This window comes from Nansenia antarctica, assembly GCF_963989245.1.
Source record: "Nansenia antarctica genome assembly, chromosome: 9".
NCBI classification, from domain to species: domain Eukaryota; kingdom Metazoa; phylum Chordata; class Actinopteri; order Argentiniformes; family Microstomatidae; genus Nansenia; species Nansenia antarctica.
Genome location: NC_137679.1, coordinates 45,758,971 through 45,775,809, shown reverse-complemented (window position 1 = coordinate 45,775,809; position 16,839 = coordinate 45,758,971). Strand labels below are relative to the sequence as shown.

The following is a 16,839-nucleotide window of genomic DNA, read 5'->3' as shown; positions in this document are numbered from 1 at the left end:
GCGCCATCTGCTGGTCAGACAGGGACGTTACATCTGAGGGGAGGCAGAAAAGCGTCTTCTAATGTGAACAACCTTCTCGTTCTCAGGTGACTGAGACATCATTGAAAATAAATTCTCTCTTTACTCGTGAGTTTAGAATGATAAGGTTCTATTTCCGTTTAGGGCAGTTCAGAGATTTTCAACGTTTTTACATTCCATTATGTTTTGTGAGATGGAACCTCAAAAATGTCAACATTTTAAAAATAACACCACACAGGCATTAATAAACCTTATAATTCTAACGTCACAAATTGTTGAATTGTAATTTCAATTTAGAACCTGGACTGACCGAACCTGAACCGTAATATATACATGTATATACAGTCATGGACAAAAATATAAATTTCTGTCAAATAATGCACCACTTCTCCCCGAAAATGTGTAATTGTTGCCATTACAAATGCTTTGGTATTCACATGTTTATTTCTTCTGTTTGCATTGGAACAACACAAAAAAGCTGACAGAAAAAAGGCCAAATCTGATGTGATTCCACACAGAACTCCAAAAATGGTCTGGACAAAACTTAAACTTAATATCTGGCAGCACAGCCTTAATAAAGGGATGGGAAAGGGATTCATTGTCATTTTTCAGAGAACAACTAAATGCATGTTTGCTCTAGAGGAGGCATCTAGAGGAGGATATAGAGGAGGCATCTAGAGGGGGCATCTAGAGGGGGCATCTAGAGGGGGCATCTAGAGGAGGCATCTAGAGGGGGCATCTAGAGGAGGCATCTAGAGGAGGCATCTAGAGGAGGCATCTAGAGGGGGCATCTAGAGGAGGCAGAGGAGGCATCTAGAGGAGGCATCTAGAGGGGGCATCTAGAGGAGGCATCTAGAGGAGGCATCTAGAGGAGGATATAGAGGAGGCATCTAGAGGAGGCATCTAGAGGAGGCATCTAGAGGGGTAAACTAGAGGGGGCATCTAGAGGGGGCATCTAGAGGAGGCATCTAGAGGAGGCATCTAGAGGAGGTCATCTAGAGGGGTCAGAGCCATTGAAGGCGACCCCAGAGAAATGACGGGTTCAGTGCCTTGCTCAGGGACACTTCCACACCATTCGAACCGCTGCGAGCTGCCGACTTGGTGATCATTAGACGCCGGCTCGACCAGCTGAGCCACAGGCTGAAACCTCTCTCTACCTCTCTACCTCTACCTCTCTACCTCTCTACCTCTCTACCTCTCTGTCTCTACCTCTCTCTCTCTACCTCTCTACCTCTCTCTCTCTCTCTCTACCTCTCTCTACCTCTCTCTACCTCTCTACCTCTCTCTACCTCTCTCTGCCTCTCTGCCTCTCTACCTCTCTCTACCTCTCTACCTCTCTACCTCTCTACCTCTCTGTCTCTACCTCTCTCTCTCTCTACCTCTCTACCTCTCTTCCTCTACCTCTCTACCTCTCTACCTCTCTACCTCTCTTCCTCTACCTCTCTACCTCTCTACCTCTACCTCTCTATCTCTATCTCTACCAGCTGAGCCACAGGCTGACATCAACCTCCTCCTGCAACCATGAATGAGTTTCTCACACCTATCTACCTCTCTACCTCTCTATCTCTACCTCTCTACCTCTCTACCTCTCTACCTCTCTACTGGAGTTTCTTTCACCTCTCTACTGGAATTATGGACCACTCTTGTTTTGCCAACTGCTCCAGGTCTCTCACATTTGAAGGGTGCCTTCTCCCTGCTGTTTTCAGATCGCTCCACAGGTGTTCTATGGGATGTAGATCTGGACTCATTGCCACTTCAGAACTCTCCAGCGCTTTGTCTTAAACCATGTCTGGGTGCTTTTTGAAGTGAAGTGCTTTGGGTCGTTGTCCTGCTGGATGACCCATGACCTCTGACCTGGAGACCCAGCTGTCTGACCCTGGGCCCTTTCCTACATTGAGCCCCAACAGTCTCTGGTAGTCTTCAGATGTCATGATGCCACACACACAGTCAACACACACACACACACACACACACCTGTAACCTGCCACAGGTGAGTTTAAACACACATTAAAGGAGCATTACATGCTTGAAATACAATTATTTATTACAAATTTTTAAAGGTGCTAATCATTTTGTCCTGTCCTTTTTTTGTCCAATTTTTTTAGTTCTGTGTATCAGATTTCTTATCATAAATAAACATTGGAATTAAGTTAAGTATAGGGTTAGGGTTAGGGTTAGGGTTAGGGTTAGGGTTAGGGTTAGGTGGGTTGGGGTGAATCCCAATTCACCACTCTGGCTCCGTTTTCAGCCCTAATCTCCGTTTTGCGCGTTCACATGTAGCCGTAGTGGCGTCCCAATTCATTACTCATTTAGGGTTAGGGATAGGATTAGGGTTAGGGTTGGCTCCGTTCGGAGAAAATCTTGACCCTCGTTCGATTCGGAGCCATGAGACTCCCTTCCGGCATGCATTGCGAAACATCTACAGAAATGTTCTTTTTGCTCTCGCAATACGGAAGCGAGCCTGAAATGTCATTTACTTTCTCTGGAATTACTTGTAATTAAAGACTTGAAAAATTATGATAACCATCGTATTATCTTAGTTCAATGTCATTACAATGCATTATAGACCTTTTATTTATAACAAGCATAACCAAAATATCGCTTTTATGTCGGTGCTGTGTCTAACGTTACAGTAACGCAACGCTGCATGACAGTCGAGCATTTCAGAGATGTACAATCATAAATCAATTATTACCTGTGGCGTTTGACAGCGGATGATGGTACACATATGTACAGTTATCTGTCAAACGTTCGTCTGACTTGTACATGATGCGCATTTTGACCTATTTCCATGTAGCGGCACCCGCAATCTAATCCGAGCAGTTGTTATTAGGTAATATTATTAATGGGTTGTATCATTCATTTCAATGCATTATAGACCTTTTCTTTATAACAAGCACAACAACAACAAAACGTTATTATGCCGATGTGCTGTGTGTCTAACGTTACAAGCTGATTTGTGCATGACAGCCGCGCATTGACATATTTCCATGTCTGATGTCTAATGTCTAATGTCTGATGTACTAATGTCATTTCAATGCATTATAGACCTTTTCTTTATAGAAAGATTTATATGCTTAACATAGAAAGTTCCACAGTCCAGCGCGCTTGGGACAGCGGGCAGGACACCAGAGCGCGTTTGTCACAGGATGACGCTGCCCCGGCGTCAGCCTTCCCAATAGAAATAAATCGGTGTGCGATTCACATTTCAGAGATGTACAATCATGTTTCTTTAGAAATACATTATTACCTGTGGTGTTTGACAGCATGATAGGCGTGAATTCCTCCCCCTTGGTGGTATATGACGCTATAGTTGTTATTATACCAAAACAACCGGCAATCTAATCCGAGCAGTTGTTATTATGTACTATTATATATGTAGTTAACTAATGCAGTGGACAGCGGCTGTTTCTCCAGCGTTCCTGTCACATCGGATTTCGTAACGTCCTAAAATTAAATCTGTAAGTCATGCATTTTTCCATGTTTCCCTTTGATGACATATGACGCCGTAAATGTAACTAAAGTTCAGCCTCGAAGTTGTTGCACTGTTGTCCTAGGGTTGGGCAGGGTTAGTACCTGGATGGGAGACCGCTTGCTGTAAGCTTTTCGTTCCTCCTCGTTACCGAGGAGAGGCGCGTGCAGCGGCCGAGGAGAGTGCACTCTTTCCGGATAGACATTTATGCATGTTCTCGGGGTTCGAAACATAACTTCCCGGGGTGCCAGTGGGATGGTTGATGGCTCAAAATGACTGTATAGCGATGATGGAGTTAGCAAAGTAGTATTGTGTTTGTACCACCTTCATAGCCGGTGTTATTCATGGACAAACACGGTGCCCGGAGGCACCCTTTGCGGGTTAATAACTGTGGTTTACCGTGGGTTAGGATAACAATTCAAACGTGTCCGGATAGGGGAGAGGACAGGGAATCTGAAACCATTTGAATGGTGTCGATACGACACAAATCCCGGGTAGAACTTCTCTCCCCCATGATAATGAAGCATTATTCTTTTTTATTTGATGACTTGTTTGATCGATTGATAGCGTTCAAGTTCATTCAAGTTGTGAATGAATCGCGAGCGTCAATTCTTTTCTACGATACTATGTGTAATGTCACTTGGACATAGAATAATAAGACACTTGAGTCTGGGTTCAACAAAGGTATAACCAGTTTACTTCGGTTTGACACCTGTCAGTCACCAAGTGGTATCATGAACTCTCTCTTAGGCGCATGCGCTGTCCTGACTATGAATTAACCCATTCATTACACTACGGATGACGTATTAGGGTTGTCCCATGAAGGGTTGTCCCATTTCCCCCGGGGAACCACTACGGCTCTGGCTCCAAAACGAGTGACTCCAAAACGAGCCGAAGTGGTAAAAAAGAGAATCGGGATTGGGCCTTAGTGTTATGTGTAGGTGTAGTGTTAGTGTTAGGGTTAGGTGGGTTAGGGTTAGTGTTAGGGTTAGGGTTAGGTGGGTTAGGTGTTAGGGTTAGGGTTAGGTGGGTTAGGGTTAGGGTTAGTGTTAGGGTTAGGTGGGTTAGTGTTAGTGTTAGGGTTAGGTGTTAGGTGTAGTGTTAGTGTTAGGGTTAGGTGTTAGGTGTAGTGTTAGGGTTAGGGTTAGGTGTAGTGTTAGGGTTAGGGTTAGGTGTAGTGTTAGGGTTAGTGTTAGGTGTAGTGTTAGTGTTAGGGTTAGGTGTTAGGTGTAGTGTTAGGGTTAGTGTTAGGTGTAGTGTTAGTGTTAGGGTTAGGTGTTAGTGTTGGTTAGGGTTACAGTGAAGGAAAGGCTCTGGTCTAACACAGTCAGGTGGTGGTGTAGTACTGTATCTCTCCACCAGGAGGGGCAGGGGGACAGTACACGGCCATATATGGGCATCTTCCCCTGGACAGGAAGGAGAGGGAGAGACGTGACGTTGATCCACCTGTCCTACTTCTCTGCTGGCCGCCCGCTCACGTCTCTTCACTACCCTGGGGGGAGGGGCTTCACTACCCTGGCTCCCCTGTACTGTCCCTCCTGAGACATCTACTACACCCTGTACTGTCCTTCCTGAGACATCTACTACCCCCCTGTACTGTCCCTCCTGAGACATCTACTACCCCCTGTACTGTCCCTCCTGAGACATCTACTACCCCCTGTACTGTCCCTCCTGAGACATCTACTACCCCTCTACCCCCCTGTACTGTCCCTCCTGAGACATCTACTACCCCCTGTACTGTCCCTCCTGAGACATCTACTACCCCCTGTACTGTCCCTCCTGAGACATCTACTACCCTCTACCCCCCTGTACTGTCCCTCCTGAGACATCTACTACCCTCTACCCCCCTGTACTGTCCCTCCTGAGACATCTACTACCCCCTGTACTGTCCCTCCTGAGACATCTACTACCCCCTGTACTGTCCCTCCTGAGACATCTACTACACCCTGTACTGTCCCTCATGAGACATCTACTACCCCCTGTACTGTCCCTCCTGAGACATCTACATCCCCTGTACTGTCCCTCCTGAGACATCTACTACCCCCTGTACTGTCCCTCCTGAGACATCTACTACCCCCTGTACTGTCCCTCCTGAGACATCTACATCCCCTCTACCCCCCTGTACTGTTTCCCCAGTGTCATAAGAACAAAAAGCACAAGGACTGCCAATGGCCCCTGGCCCAAGCATAGATGCCTGTTCCCTGCTACGACTGGAGGATAGATGATTCACTCACTTAGACAAATGTATTTGTTGTAAGTCGCTTTGGATAAAGGCTTCTGCTAAATGGAAGAAAAAAAAACAACCCTCACCCCCTTAACCCCTAACCACAACCCTTACCCTGGGTTATCTGTGTCCAAACCGTCTATTTGTGCAAATAAATAAACTAAACTAAACTCCTCCTCCATGTCTGTTAACCAGGCCTGCCCAGGGATTGGCTGACCGGGACTGAGGCAGAGTTCACCTGCAAAGAGACACACACACACACACACACACACACACACACACACACACACACACACACACAACCTTGCGCTGCAGTTGGCTGTGCTGCATAGCTGGCAGTGTTCCCAGACAGGTACAGACACGTGTGTTACATCACAGCTGGCACCATGCCACCTCTGTCCTCCCTCCCTCCCTCCCTCCCCTCCCTCCCTACTGCCACCTCTGTCTCCCTCCCTCCCCCTCCCTCCCTCCCCCTCCTCCCTCCCCCTCCTCCCCCCTGCCACCTCTGTCCTCCCTCCCTCCCTCCCCCTCCCTCCCCCCTGCCACCTCTGTCCTCCCTCCCTCCCTCCCTCCCCCCTCCCTCCCCCCTGCCACCTCTGTCCTCCCTCCCTCCCTCCCTCCCCCTCCCTCCCCCCTGCCACCTCTGTCCTCCCTCCCTCCCCCTCCCTCCCCCCTGCCACCTCTGTCCTCCCTCCCCTCCCTCCCCCCCTCCCTCTGTCCTACCCTGCCACTGTAACACCCCCCCTCCCACCTGTGTCCTCCCTCCCTCCCTCCCCCTCCCTCCCCCCTGCCACCTCTGTCCTACCTCCCTCCCTCCCTCCCCCTCCCTCCCTCCCCCCTGCCATCTCTGTCCTACCCTACTACTGTGAGCTGCACCACACCACCTCTCCTGTGAGCTTCAGTAAGGAGGAGGCCTGATACCTCTCTCTCTCTATCTCTCTCTCTATCTCTCTCTGTCTCTCTCTCTCTCTCTCTCTCTCTCTCTCTCTATCTCTCTCTCTGTCTCTCTCTATCTCTCTCTATCTCTCTATATCTCTCTATATCTCTCTCTCTCTCTGTCTCTCTCTCTCTCTCTCTCTGTCTCTCTCTCTCTCTCTGTCTCTCTCTCTGTCTCTCTCTCTCTCTCTGTCTCTCTCTGTCTCTCTCTCTCTCTCTCTGGACATCAGGACGGACCAGGGGGTCGTGAATAGAACTGGTTCACCAGGTTGCGTACGTAGATAAGCGAGAACGTTTACGCACACAAAGATTCTGAATTATGACATCATTTAAAAAAAACGTATTATTACATTTGCATAAAAGTGGCCTACGCCTGATTTTTTGCGTACATACGTTGATAAAATAACCCCGCTGGTGTCTACAGACAAACTACACACACACCTGAGGTAAGAACTAAACTACACACACCTGAGGTAGGAACTAAACTACACACACACCTGAGGTAGGAACTAAACTACACACACACACACCTGAGGTAAGAACTAAACTACACACACCTGAGGTAGGAACTAAACTACACACACACCTGAGGTAAGAACTAAACTACACACACACCTGAGGTAGGAACTAAACTACACACACACCTGAGGTAGGAACTAAACTACACACACACCTGAGGTAGGAACTAAACTACACACACCTGAGGTAAGAACTAAACTACACACACACCTGAGGTAGGAACTAAACTACACACACCTGAGGTAGGAACTAAACTACACACACACACCTGAGGTAAGAACTAAACTACACACACACCTGAGGTAAGAACTAAACTACACACACCTGAGGTAGGAACTAAACTACACACACACCTGAGGTAGGAACTAAACTACACACACCTGAGGTAGGAACTAAACTACACACACACCTGAGGTAGGAACTAAACTACACACACACCTGAGGTAGGAACTAAACTACACACACACCTGAGGTAGGAACTAAACTACACACACCTGAGGTAGGAACTAAACTACACACACACACCTGAGGTAGGAACTAAACTACACACACACACCTGAGGTAGGAACTAAACTACACACACACACCTGAGGTAGGAACTAAACTACACACACACACCTGAGGTAGGAACTAAACTACACACACCTGAGGTAGGAACTAAACTACACACACCTGAGGTAGGAACTAAACTACACACACACCTGAGGAAGGAACTAAACTACACACACACACCTGAGGTAGGAACTAAACTACACACACACCTGAGGTAGGAACTAAACTACACACACCTGAGGTAGGAACTAAACTACACACACACCTGAGGTAGGAACTAAACTACACACACCTGAGGAACTGAGTGACTGACGTGTTCTACAGCTGCTGTGTCTCAGACAGGTGCATGCTGGGTAATGGAGCATGTTGGGTAAAGAAACAGGAACCTCAAACTGATTCAACAGTTTATTTCAATATAAAAAAACAGAAAGCAATGAGAGAGAGAGACAGCTTCACACAGCAACGAGAGAGAGAGACAGCTTCACACAGCAGAGAGAGAGAGAGACAGCTTCACACAGCAGAGAGAGAGAGAGAGACAGCTTCACACAGCAATGAGAGAGAGAGACAGCTTCACACAGCAATGAGAGAGAGAGACAGCTTCACACAGCAATGAGAGAGAGAGAGACAGCTTCACACAGCAATGAGAGAGAGAGACAGCTTCACACAGCAGAGAGAGAGAGAGACAGCTTCACACAGCAATGAGAGAGAGAGAGACAGCTTCACACAGCAGAGAGAGAGAGAGACAGCTTCACACAGCAACGAGAGAGAGAGACAGCTTCACACAGCAGAGAGAGAGAGAGAGACAGCTTCACACAGCAACGAGAGAGAGAGAGACAGCTTCACACAGCAGAGAGAGAGAGAGACAGCTTCACACAGCAGAGAGAGAGAGACAGCTTCACACAGCAGAGAGAGAGAGAGACAGCTTCACACAGCAGAGAGAGAGAGACAGCTTCACACAGCAGAGAGAGAGAGAGACAGCTTCACACAGCAATGAGAGAGAGAGAGACAGCTTCACACAGCAATGAGAGAGAGAGACAGCTTCACACAGCAATGAGAGAGAGAGACAGCTTCACACAGCAACGAGAGAGAGAGAGACAGCTTCACACAGCAACGAGAGAGAGAGACAGCTTCACACAGCAGAGAGAGAGAGAGACAGCTTCACACAGCAGAGAGAGAGAGAGACAGCTTCACACAGCAGAGAGAGAGAGAGACAGCTTCACACAGCAACAAGAGAGAGAGACAGCTTCACACAGCAGAGAGAGAGAGAGACAGCTTCACACAGCAACAAGAGAGAGAGACAGCTTCACACAGCAGAGAGAGAGAGAGACAGCTTCACACAGCAATGAGAGAGAGAGACAGCTTCACACAGCAACGAGAGAGAGAGAGACAGCTTCACACAGCAATGAGAGAGAGAGACAGCTTCACATAGCAACGAGAGAGAGAGAGACAGCTTCACACAGCAATGAGAGAGAGAGACAGCTTCACATAGCAACGAGAGAGAGAGACAGCTTTACACAGCAACGAGAGAGAGAGAGACAGCTTCACACAGCAGAGAGAGAGAGAGACAGCTTCACACAGCAGAGAGAGAGAGAGACAGCTTCACACAGCAATGAGAGAGAGAGACAGCTTCACACAGCAATGAGAGAGAGAGACAGCTTCACACAGCAATGAGAGAGAGAGACAGCTTCACACAGCAATGAGAGAGAGAGAGACAGCTTCACACAGCAGAGAGAGAGAGACAGCTTCACACAGCAGAATATATAATAGATTATAATCTATGATCATGTAGAAAAGAGACAAAACCATTTACAGCTAAAGAGCGACAGACACGTTTAGCGGTTTACATGTTTATCAGATCTCGCTAGCAGCAAACAAGGTAGAAATCTATGTACAGCCCGTCGAGGGGTGAGGAGGCGTGGCCTGTGTGAGGAGGCGTGGCCTGTGGCATGGTAGTGAGGAGGCGTGGCCTGTGGCATGGTAGTGAGGAGGCGTGGCCTGTGGCATGGTCGTCGAGCGCTTTAGAGACATTAGAAAAATATAGCAGTAGAAAATAACCATAGACGACTGTCTGTCATACCGGGAAAAACACACAACGCAACACGTATAAATCTAAACATTGCATAGAAGTTACTACAGCATGATAGGAACCAAAGTTACTAGGAACCAAAGTTAGGAGAGCGGTGGGGGAGGGGGGGACACTAGTCGTCGTTACTCCTGAGGGTTATCTTAAGGCGCGGCACCAGGAACATGCTGCCGTCGGAGGTCTGCTGCAGGGAGTAGTGCTGGGGGGCGTAGGGGCGGCCCTGCTCGTCCCTCAGCCGGCTGAACACCTCCAGGTACAGGCTGTTCATCTGCTGCTTCAGGCCCAGCAGGGAGGCCCGTCCCTGGGCGCGCTCCGCCAGCAGACGCCCCCTCCGGCCCCGCAGAGCCTCCAGCTCCTCCTCCAGCCCAGAGATGCTCTCCATCTTACGCTTGCGGCAGTTCTGGGCGGCCACCTGCAGGCGGGAGGAGGGAATTACAACGGAACACGGCGGGATTACAACGGAACACGGCAGAATTACAACGGAACACAGTGAGATTACAACGGAACACAGAATTACAACGGAACACAGAATTACAACGGAACACAGTGGGATTACAACGGAACACAGCGGGATTACAACGGAACACAGAATTACAACGGGAGGGGGAGGGAAGGAGGGCAGGAGGGGGAGGGAGGGAGGGAGGGAGGGAGGGGGAGGGAGGGAGAGAGGGGTCTGGTACTTTGTTCTTGCCCCTGCGGTGTATGTCCCTGACCAGGGAGGGGGAGGAAGGGAGGGAGGGAGGGAGAGGGAGGGGTCTGGTACCTTGTTCTTCCCCCGGAGGCGTATGTCCCTGACCAGGGAGGGGGAGGGAGGGAGGGACAGAGGGAGGGAGGGGGAGGGAGGGAGGGCAGAGGGAGGGAGAGGGAGGGAGGGGCAGAGGGAGGGAGGGGCAGAGGGAGGGAGGGAGGAAGGGAGGGAGGGAGGGCAGAGGGAGGGAGGGAGGGGGAGGGAGAGGGAGGGAGGGAGAGGGAGGGAGGGGCAGAGGAAGGGAGGGAGGGGCAGAGGAAGGGAGGGAGGGAGAGGGAGGGAGGAAGGGAGGGAGGGAGGGCAGAGGGAGGGAGAGGGAGGGAGAGGGAGGGAGGGGCAGAGGGAGGGAGGTACCTTGTTCTTGCCCCGGCGGCGTATGTCCCTGACCAGGGAGGGGCAGAGGGATGGAGGGAGGGAGGGGGAGGGAGGGAGGGAGGGAGGAAGGGAGGGGCAGAGGGATGGAGGGAGGGAGGGGGAGGGAGGGAGGAAGGGAGGGGCAGAGGGATGGAGGGAGGGAGGGGGAGGGAGGGAGGGAGGGAGAGGGAGGGGGAGGTAGGGAGGGAGGGGCAGAGGGAGGGAGGGAGGGAGGGAGAGGGAGGAAGGGAGGGAGGTACCTTGTTCTTCCCGCGGCGGCGTATGTCCCTGACCAGGGCCAGCTGCGGGGCGTCCAGGCGGTGGCGGGCCGCCAGGTCGTTGAAGTCGTCCACCGGCAGGTCGGTCAGGTTCTCCACGGGGAAGGGGACGGCCAGCGCCGTCGCACGCTGCTGGTCACGTGACTGACGCGTCCGACGCCCCGCCCCCTTCCCCCCTCCCGAGGAACGCTGCCGCTGCCTCGCCTCGTCCTCGTTGTTGTCGGCGAACTGGCCACGCCCCTCTGCGGGGTCGTCTCCCTGGGCACAGGGCTCCGATTGGTCGCTGGCGGTCGGGCTGCTGTCCATCTCTTCCTCCTCTTCCTCTTCCTCTTCCTCCTCCGCCTCTGAGTCGCTGAACTCCCGAGAGCTGTCGTCATGGTAACGTCTGCTGGGTGACTCTGGCTGGGGGGGGGGGGGGTCTGTCTGGGAGAACAGGGAGAACAGGAAGGAGTCCTGGGGCTCCAGCAGAGCACTGTGGGGGCACTCCTCCTCCAGAACCCGCCATGGGGGGGGAGGGGCCCCGGGTTCCATGTTGGGGGGGTCAGAGAAAAAGCTGTCTGTTGGGTAGGCTAGGGCTGGGGTTAAGGCTAGGGTTGGGGCTGGGGTTAAGGCTAGGGTTGGGGCTGGGGTTGGGTCTAGGGCTGGGGTTGGGTCTAGGGCTGGGGTTAAGGCTAGGGTTGGGGCTGGGGTTGGGTCTAGGGCTGGGGTTGGGTCTAGGGCTGGGGTTAAGGCTAGTGTTAAGGCTGGGCCTGGGGCTGGGGTTAGACTAGGGGTGCTGTAGTTCCCCTGGTCCACCTGTAGGGGCAGGCTGGGGCTGCTGTAGCCGCTGTGCTGCAGGATCTCAGACACCTGCATACTCAGGCTCTGCTGGGCAACAGGGAGGGGAGAGAAGAAGAGCAACACAGATAAAACACTCATAGAGGTATAATCCTAGAGAAGCATAGAGGTATAATCCTAGAGAAGCATAGAGGCTACCCCCCCCCCCCCCCCCCTCTCCCCTGATGAGATTCTTACACTGATCACATCCAAGCGAGCAACCACATGCCCTCTCGATCCCATCCCCCCTCCCCTCTTCTCAAATCCATTTCCTCCGACATCCTTCCTTACCGTACCACCGTAATCAACTCCTCCTTATCCACAGGATCTGTCCCGGCTACCTTCAAAATAGCCAGAGTCAAGCCTCTCCTCAAGAAACCTACCCTTGACCCGTCCTCTGTCCACAACTACAGACCGGTATCCCTTCTCTCCTTCCCTTCCAAAACCCTTGAAAGTGTCTAAACAACTTGACTGACTATCTCCGGAAGATGGAACACCTGGACCCCCACCAATCCGGCTTTAAGGCTGGGCATTCCACTGAGACTGCTCTCCTTGCTGTCGCCCTCCACTCTGCTCAAGCTTCCTCCCTCTCCTCTGTTCTCATTCTCCTGGACCTGTCTGCTGCCTTCCACACCGTCAACCACCAGATCCTTCTCTCCACCCTCTCAGAACTGGGCATCTCTGGCACCGCACTCTCCTGGTTTGCTTCCTACCTGGCGGGTCGCTCCTACCAGATGACCTGGAGAGAATCGTTGTCTTCTCCACAAACCCTCACCACTGGGGTACCCCAGGGCTCTGTCCTAGGGACCCTACTGTTCTCCCTCTATACCAAGTCTCTTGGCTCTGTAATATCCTCACAGGGGTTCTCCTACCACACCTATGCTGATGACACTCAACTCTTCCTGTCCTTCCCCCCGTCTGATGTACACGTGGCAACACGTGTCTCGCTGACATTTCAACATGGATGTCAGACCACCATCTCAAGTTCAACCTTAACAAGACCGAGCTACTCTTCATCCCTGGGAAAGCCTGCCCTCTCCAAGACTTCTCCATTACAGTGGAGAACTCTACTGTAACCTCCTCCCTGACAGCCAAGAACCTTGGAGTGATCCTGGACAACCGACTTTCCTGTGCGGAGAACATAGCAGCAACGGCTCGCTCCTGCAGAGTCTTCCTTTACAACATCAGAAGGATACGACCATTCCTTACCAGAGAGGCAGCGCAACTCTTGACCCAGGCACTGGTCATCTCCCACCTTGACTACTGCAACGTACTCCTGGCCAGGCTCCCCGCCTCCGCCATCAGACCTCTGCAGCTCATCCAGAACGCTGCTGCCCGTCTGGTGTTCAACCTCCCCAAATTCTCTCATGTCACCTCCCTCCTTCGCTCCCTGCACTGGCTCCCGATAGTACTTAGTCAAATGTATCGATTGTAAGTCGCTTTGGAATAAGGCGTCTGCTAAATGCCAAAAATGTAAATGTAAAAGTGTGTGTGTGTGTGTGTGTGTGTGTGTGTCATACCTGGAGCTCAGGTAAGGAGAGCAGCTCCATCCAAGCCTCTTCCTCTTCCAGGGTGGCTGGGGGGGCCAGGGGTGGGGGGGGAGACAGGGGTGGGGAGGGAGACAGGGCTAGGGAGGGAGACAGGGGTGGGGAGGGAGACAGGGGTGGGGAGGGAGACAAGGCTGAGGAGGGAGACAGCGATGGAGTGGCTGGGGGTGACAGGGGAGCATACAGGGCTGGGGGGGGCAGTGTGGCTGGTGGGGCCAGCAGGGCAGAGAGCATGGGGTTCTGGGTAATAGGTGAGTGCTGGGGGCTGATAGGAGGAGAGAACAGGGGGGGAGGACAGGGGGAGGACAGGGGGGGCGGGGGGGAGGACAGGGGGGGCGGGGGGGACACGGGGAGGACCAGGGGCTGGAAAAGAGATGGAGGAACATCAGCAGGTCAGTGGAGGTCTGGAGAGGCTGCTAGAGGCTGTTAGAGGCTGTTAGAGGCTGCTAGAGGTTGTTAGAAGCTGTAGAGGCTGTTAGCCTGCTAGCCTGCTACGCTGCTATCACTCCAGTCTGAGCTGCTCTGCGCTGGCTCCCTGTCACATTTAGACCTGACTTCAAAGTCCTCCTACGTGTGTTTAAAACACTTAATGGCCTGAGACCGGCCTGCCTCGCTGAGTCATTGACAACCTACACGCTTACCCTAACCCAAGTTACCCTAACCCAAGTTACCCTAACCCTAAAGGCCGATTTAGACTTCTGCGTAAAATCAACGCCGTAGCCTTCCGTAGTCCCGCGTGGGCCCGCCTTGCCTACGGCGTAGGTTGACGTGCACATCTCCAAAAATTTAAGAACACGTCAGTTTCTACGCAACCGTAAGCTCTGTGATTGGTCCGCTTGGTAGCACAAGATTCCGACTCTCTCGTAGACCAAAATGCGGAAGCCATGACAGAAATGTAATTGACCTTTTCTGTAATTACTCATTAATAAAGATTTGAAAAATTATGATAACCATCGTATTATCTTAGTTTAATGTCATTTCAATGCATCATAGAACTTTTATTTACAACAAGCATAACAACAAAAAGATCGCTATTATGCCGCTTTGAGCTTTGAGCTCCGTTGAGTTCTAACCGGAAGAGGCACAGCACAGGGGCATAGAAAACACACTGCCACCTACGCAGAAGTGTAAAGTGCGAGACCTACGTAAGAGGCTACGTAAGCTACGCACGTAAATTCGACGCAGAACTTTAAATCGGCCTTAACCCTCCACTGTGGAATACCTCAAGAATTCAGGGGAGCAAGCTCAGTAAACATCTGTAAGCGGCAGTTAAAAACCTGAATCTTCTGATTGACATTTTATATGTCTGGGAAATGTCATTGGGAAAGGTGATCGTCTCTAGGACGGAGGTCTCCTGTTGTTGAGTTAAAAAAACATTCTGCTTTTGTTGTATTGATCAATTATGTTTTTGTTTTTGCTTTTAATCTGTTCCTTTGTCTTTCTTGTGCGCTGTATGGTACAGCACATCCAGCTGCATTCTGATGTATGAAAGGTGCTATATAAATAAAGCTAATATGATTATTAACAGGAGGAGCGTATCCAGCTACAGGTATTTGTGGATGTGGGTCAGGTGTGCAGGTGTGTGTACTGTGTAGGTGTGTGTAGGTATGTGGTGTGTAAGGCAAGGCAAGGCAAGGCAAGGCAACTTTATTTGTACAGCACATTTCATACAACAGGGGCTATTCAAAGTGCTTTACATACATTATTAAAAACGACCTAGATAGTCGTGTTAGTGCTGCAGGACATGGAGGTTTTTAGCTTAGCTTTAAATATGTTTAGAGTTTTCACTCTTGGAATGATTAGCTGATTAGTCTCAGCTGACCTTAGGGGCCTTGCTGGAATATACGGTGGGAGGAGATCTGATATGTGTTTTGGTCCAAGACCATTTTGTGATTTGTATGTAATTAGGAGTACTTGAATTAAATTCTCTGAGAGACTGGCAGCCAGTGTAGAGATCTCAGGATTGGTGTAATGTGTACAAATGTATTTTGTTAGGACCCTAGCAGCGGCGTCTTGGATGAGCTGAAATTTACGAACAGCTCCTTTAGATAGGCCTGTTAGTAGACCAGCTCCTTTAGATAGGCCTGTTAGTAGACCAGCTCCTTTAGATAGGCCTGTTAAGTAGACCAGCTCCTTTAGATAGGACTGTTAGTAGACCAGCTCCTTTAGATAGGCCTGTTAGTAGACCCGCTGCTTTAGATAGGCCTGTTAGTAGACCAGCCCCTTTAGATATGCCTGTTAGTAGACCAGCTCCTTTAGATAGGCCTGTTAGTAGACCAGCTCCTTTAGATAGGCCTGTTAAGTAGACCAGCTCCTTTAGATAGGCCTGTTAGTAGACCAGCTCCTTTAGATAGGCCTGTTAGTAGACCAGCTCCTTTAGATAGGCCTGTTAGTAGACCAGCTCCTTTAGATAGGCCTGTTAGTAGACCAGCTCCTTTAGATAGGCCTGTTAGTAGACCATTACAGTAATCAAGTCTACTCAAAACAAATGCATGGATGAGTTTTTCACAGTCTTGGACATGAAGCCTCATTCTTGTTATGTTTTTCAGGTGATGGTAGGCTGATTTAGTTCAAGTTTATGTGGCTGTTGAAGTTTAGATTGGAGTCTAGAATTACACCAAGATTTCAGACCTGTTTTTTGGTTTGAAGAGAGAGAGAATCAAGTTTTGCACTGACTTTCAATCTTTTGTCAGGTGCACCATTTTATCCTTGTTTAGTTGGAGGAAGTTTTGTCTCATCTAGGCGTTTATTTGTTCAATGCAATTACAGAGATTGTCAATGGGACTATAGTCGTTAGGTGAGAGGGCTATGTAGATTTGAGTGTTATCCTCACAGTTGTGGTAGGCAATTTTGTTCTTTTTTATGATGTGTCCCAATGGAAGCATGTATAGATTGAATAGAAGGGGGCCAAGGATTGATCCTTGGGGAACCCCACATGTAATTTTAATTTGGTCAGATACAAAGTTGCCAATGGAGACATAGTAGCTTCTGTCCTGTAGGTAGGATCTAAACCAGTTTAGGGCAGTGCCCGAAAGTCCTACCCAAGTTTTTAGTCTATCTATTAGAATGTCGTGGTCTACAGTGTCAAAGGCAGCGCTAAGATCTAGCAGTACCAAAACAGAGATTTTTCCGGAGTCTGTGTTTACACAAATGTCATTAAGGACCTTAATAAGGGCCGTTTCAGTGCTATGTAGGGGGCGAAAGCCTGATTGAAAGTCATCAAAGAGCCCCGCGGTGGCGCAGCGGTCTAAGCATTAGCCTCTAGTGCAAGCTGCCCACCGGGGACTGGGAT

The 16,839-nt window shown here is 50.2% G+C and overlaps 1 protein-coding gene across 2 annotated transcripts in view; it reads right to left on the bottom strand.

Annotated features, from left to right (window-relative positions):
• Positions 1 to 8,113: 8,113 nt before the first annotated feature.
• LOC308164845 (nuclear factor erythroid 2-related factor 2-like) overlaps positions 8,114 to 16,839 on the bottom strand; it is a 15,938-nt gene continuing 7,212 nt past the window's right edge. Inside the window, exons 3-5 of one of the 2 annotated variants that reach the window (XM_080538893.1) lie at positions 13,521 to 13,910; positions 11,167 to 12,051; positions 8,114 to 10,216 (exon numbers count right to left, since the gene is read on the bottom strand). In XM_080538893.1, coding sequence (XP_080395019.1) covers positions 9,920 to 10,216; positions 11,167 to 12,051; positions 13,521 to 13,910 — 1,572 coding nt within the window. In that variant the 3' untranslated portion in view covers positions 8,114 to 9,919. The remainder of the gene's footprint in view (positions 10,217 to 11,166; positions 12,052 to 13,520; positions 13,911 to 16,839) is intronic. The other variant, XM_080538894.1, reaches the window with a different exon arrangement.